The sequence below is a fragment of the Centroberyx affinis genome, unplaced genomic scaffold (assembly GCF_046629955.1).
Source record: "Centroberyx affinis isolate AG114_WGS23_722 - 3 ecotype Tasmania unplaced genomic scaffold, CSIRO-AGI_Caff_v1 ptg008869l_1, whole genome shotgun sequence".
Lineage (NCBI taxonomy): Eukaryota > Metazoa > Chordata > Actinopteri > Beryciformes > Berycidae > Centroberyx > Centroberyx affinis.
This window is the reverse complement of record NW_027284351.1, coordinates 1-4,920: the sequence shown is the minus strand read 5'-3', so window position 1 is coordinate 4,920 and position 4,920 is coordinate 1. Positions and strand designations below refer to the sequence as shown.

The window sequence follows — 4,920 nt, the reverse complement described above, 5'->3', positions numbered from 1 at the left end:
AATTATGGAATATTGATTGCAGCCCGACAGCTAACTGGCTGAGTGTGGAAAACTGACATGAGGGTGAACTGCTCTGTTCTATTCTGCTCTATTCTATTCTGTTCTATTCTGTTCTGTTCTATTCTATTAAGGATTAGAACTGGTTTATATTGGACAAGGCAGGGAGAAGTGTTTGAAAAGCAAAATACTTAAATCTGTTTTTCTCTCTCTCTCCCTGTCTCTCTCTCTACCTGTCTCTCCACCTGTCTGTCTCTCCAGGTTCGGTCCCTATGGAATCCCCATCACGGGGTTTCCCAGGCGGGACTACAGGGATCGACCTCAACCTATGCAGCTACAACAGGAAGTAGATGACTGCCAGTCCAGGAAGCAGGAAGTAGTCACGCTCAGTGCCCCTCCCCCTCCCCCCCCTCCTCACCCCTGGACCTCCAAACCTCCTCCGCTGTTCCAGGAGGGGGCGCCGTACCCCCCCCCTCTGTTCATCAGGGACACGTACAACCAGGCCTTACCTCAGCCGCCGCCGCGGAAGATCAAACGTCCGAAGCGTCGCTACCGCTGCGAAGAACCCACCTCCATCATGAACGCCATCAAGCTCCGCCCCCGCCAAGTGCTCTGCGACAAGTGCAAGGGCGCGGTGACGGCGGGCGGCCGGGAGGCGCGCCGGGGGCCGTCGTCCTCGGAGCCCCGGGGCGAGGAGGCGTCCAGGAGGAGGAGGCCGGCGGACGGAGCGCCGTCTTCCGCCGCCAAACGGCCGAGGAGCGAGCGGGAGGACAAGGGAAGCCGGGGAGCGGCGGACAGGCGGCCGGCGGGCGGGATACGGGTGGCGTCTCCGTCGGCGGCCTCGTCCCGCCGCGTCCTGAGGGGCGTGTCCTCCTCGTCCTCCTCGTCCTCCTCGAGCCGGGTGCGTCTGAAGCTGAACTCCAAGAAGGTTCTGGCTAAAGGTTCCGCGGTGGAACGCTCCAAAGCCCGGCAGGTTCTGAAGAAACTGTCCAGAAGCTCGCAGCCGCCGCCTCCTCGCCGCCGGCCCCGAGAGAACCAGAACCAGAACCGGAACCGGAACCAGAACCAGGACCGCCCCAAGGCGGTGACCCGCGCCGCCGCCCTGCAGAGCCACAACCAGAAGATCCACTTCACCCGCCGCCTGCAGCACCTCGGCGGCGCCGGCGGCTCCGGGCCGAACGCCGCCCTGCCGCCCAGGATGCGCCTCAAGCCACAAAGGTATCGTACCGACGAAGGCCAGGCGTCCTGCTCTTCCTCCTCCTCTAACTCCTCCCCCCCCAAACAGAGCGCTCGCACGGCGCCTCCCAAGTCCGCTTTAAGCCCCGCCCCCACCCTTGCGCAGACCCCACCCCCTTCTGAAACCCCGCCCCCTTCCTCGACCGTAGCTCCTCCCCGCCCCCCGACGCCCTCCTCCTCCTCCTCCTCCTCAGGTCTAGCCGTTGTTGCCGTGGAGAAGCGGGAGGCGCCCCCCGACAGGGAGGAGGAGGAGGAGGATGGGGGAGGGGGAGGGGGAGGGGGGGGGCAGCAGGTCGACTCCTCCTCCTCCTCCTCGCTCGACCTGGACGACCTGAAGTCAGAGTGCAGCTCCACCGAGACCTTTGACCTCCCTCCTCCTGGAGAGCTCCTCCCCCCTCCCCCCTCCTCCTCCTCCTCCTCTTCCTCCACCCCCCCTCCCCTCCCCGCCCCCCCGTCTTCTTCGTTCGTAGCGCCTCGTCGCTCCTCCTCTTCCTCGGTGTTCTCCCCCTCCCCCCCCCCTCCTCCCAGAGCGGAGGGGGAGGAGGAGCGGGGAGGGGAGGAGGAGGAGGGAGGGGGCGAGGCCAAGAGGCGCCGCAAGTCTTCCTCCTCCTCCTCCTCTTCCTCCTCCTCCTCCTCCATGTTCTCCAAGTCGGTCTCTAAGTGTTCCTGTGCGGACGGGCGGACGGTGTGCGTGGGCGACATCGTCTGGGCGAAGATCTACGGCTTCCCCTGGTGGCCGGCGAGGGTCCTGGGCATCACCGTGTGGCGGCGGGGCGACACGGGCCTGGCGGCGCGGCAGGAGGCGCGCGTCTCCTGGTTCGGCTCGCCCACCACCTCCTTCCTGCCCCTCGCCCAGCTCGCTCCCTTCCTGGAGAGTTTCCGCTCTCGCTTCGACCGCAAGAGGAAAGGACCGTACCGCCGAGCCATCGCCGAGGCCGCCAGCGCCGCCAAGCAGCTCACACCTGAGGTCCGGGCCTGCTCACACAGTTCGAGACATAGTGTGTGTGTGTGTGAGAGTGTGTGTGTGTGTGTGTGTGTGTGTGAGAGAGTGAGAGTGAGAGTGTAAGTGTGTGTGTGTGTGTGGAGGACAAGGCAGGCAGGAAACAGCCACAGCTCCACCTCCACCACCTCAGCCCCGCCCCCTTCACGCTTCACCTCCTCCTGCCCCGCCCCCTCACTGCCCCCCCCCCCCCCCCCCCCCCCCCGGACTGTCACCTGTCTGTCAGAGACTGAAGCGGACGGACAGACGGACTGAAGATCAGCGTTCATATTTTCTGTTTTTTTTTTTTTTTGTTCTTTCTGTTTTTAGCGTGCAGCGGGAGGTTCGGTCGTTTTACCTGTCAGTGTTTCACAGTGTGTTACCTGCCTGTCTCCACTGAGGTCCTCAGTGTGTTACCTGCCTGTCTCCACTGAGGTCCTCGGTGTGTTACCTGCCTGTCTCCACTGAGGTCCTCGGTGTGTTACCTGCCTGTCTCCACTGAGGTCCTCAGTGTGTTACCTGCCTGTTTCCACTGAGGTCCTCAGTGTGTTACCTGCCTGTCTCCACTGAGGTCCTCAGTGTGTTGCCTGCCTGTCTCCACCGAGGTCCTCAGTTTGAGCCCGGCGCAGGGATTGGCTCCTGCTGTTGCTAGGAAACGACTGAAAACCTGTTTGAGAGTCTTTTCCTAAAAGGTGAAATACTTAAACATGCCAAGATATCAGCAGCGCCCCCTAGCTGCTGGAAATAACAAGTGTCTTACAGGCTGGTTCTCTCACACACACACACACACACACACACACACACACAGTAGAAAACCGTCTACATGTAACCATGGTAACATTTGGCTCCTATTGTCTGTTTTAATATTGCCACGTGGTCGGCTTGTGAAATGGTGAAAAAGTGAAAAGTGTCTCAAACCACATGGAGATCTTCTTCCTCTGACCACACACACACACACACACACACACACAAGCTGCTCTGGATCCACTGGAGATCCTTTTGATCCCCTGAGATCTTCTGGCCCATCAGGCCCTGCTCCCAGTTCAGTAGCAGCAGTGATAGTGACATCACTTCCTGTGCAGTGGTAGACAGATTAGTTGTGAAATGTTGAACGTGCGTTTTTCCTTTAAAGGTTAATTTATCTGTAAAATGGCTAATTAGCATTGAAACTGATAGGCAGCACATCACAAGCTAGTTTGCTAAGCTAGCCCATTGATATGAGTGGTGAATGCTAACCCTCTATGCAACACACACACACACACACACACACACACACACACACACACTCCTGCCTTCCATCTCTAAGCTAGCTAAGACTGTGTGTGTGTGTCAGATGACCTTTGACCCCTCTGTAGCAGGACAGGAAAATGCTGATGCTGCTGTTTCCTTTCTTTTTCTCGTCCAGACATCAGACTGAAATCAGTCCGTTCAGCTGATTTCAGCAGAAATCAGTGATTTCAGTTTTAAATCAGTCTGACGACTTTCGTTATAAAATCTTTTCAGCTGCTGCCGCTTCAGAATCTAAATCACAGATTCGACTTGTTGATAAATCACTGATTTTATTGTCATAAAGTCGGTTCCTCCGGTTCCTCTTGGTGAGGCAGAACCTTCTGGAGGCTCAAGCTGATTTTACTGTTCTGCTGGTTCTGCTGCTGTGGAGCCAGATGTTCTCCTGGTTCCTCCTGGTTCCTTCTGGTTCCTCCTGGTTCCTTCTGGTTCCTTCTGGTTCCTCCTGGTTCCTCCTGGTTCCTTCTGGTTCCTCCTGGTTCCTTCTGGTTCCTCCTGGTTCCTTCTGGTTCCTCCTGGTTCTGTGGAGGAAAAACATTGTCATCCTTTATTTTGTTCTTGTCTGTCACACTCCTGAAGTTTGATCTTTTGCCTGAATCATTAATGTTTACATTACACACACACACACACACACACACACACACATTAGTGTGACAGATGCAGACTGAACTCTGACCTCTGTGAGTTCAGTGAGGAATGAATTAGTTTGGCTGAAGATGAGTTCAGGTGACGATCAGCTGATTTCTAACGTAGTTTAACACACTGACAGACTGACAGGTAGGACGCACTGACCAGGAAACATGATGAAGATGAAGATGATGATGATGATGATGATGATGATGGCTGTTCTGTTTTCCCTCTGCTGTTTTTCTGTTCAGTTCTCTCTGTTTCTCGGACTCTTTTTACCGTCTGTTTGCAGATCAGAGATTCTGTTGAAACGACTCAAACAAAAACCGTTTGAAAAAATAATGGAAGAAAAAAGGACAAACTGATAAAACCCAGCTGAAGAATTGACTTGTGTAAATGTTTTTCTGATGTTTTAAAAAATATATAAATAAACTGTCAAACTTCCAAGAACACTTTTCCCTAGTTGTCGTCATTTGGGGAACTTGGTTTCTTTCTTCCTACTTCCTGCCTTGACAGACAGCTGATGGTAAATCCTCTGCAGGGGGCGGAGCCTCCTCTGCAGGGGGCGGGGCCTCGCTCAGCCTCCTCTGCAGGGGGCGGAGCCTCCTCTGCAGGGGGCGGGGCCTCGCTCAGCCTCCTCTGCAGGGGGCGGAGCCTCGCTCAGCGGCACGCCGGCTTAGTACGAGATAAACAAACAGATTAGATTTTTCTCCAGCAGCAGCAACCGTCTCATGTTCTGATTGGTCGTCGCTCCGTCAGATGAAAACCTCGTAACTCCTGCAGCTTCAAAGTGA

The 4,920-nt window shown here is 56.1% G+C and overlaps 1 protein-coding gene across 1 annotated transcript; it reads left to right on the top strand.

Moving 5' to 3' along the window:
- The first annotated feature begins 262 nt into the window (after positions 1-262).
- Positions 263-2,232, top strand: pwwp2a (PWWP domain containing 2A). Its single transcript, XM_071514458.1, is given in 3 exon segments — positions 263-1,674; positions 1,849-2,204; positions 2,207-2,232. Coding segments are annotated over 3 exon segments (1,731 nt in total). The 5' UTR covers positions 263-325.
- The last annotated feature ends 2,688 nt before the right edge of the window (positions 2,233-4,920 follow it).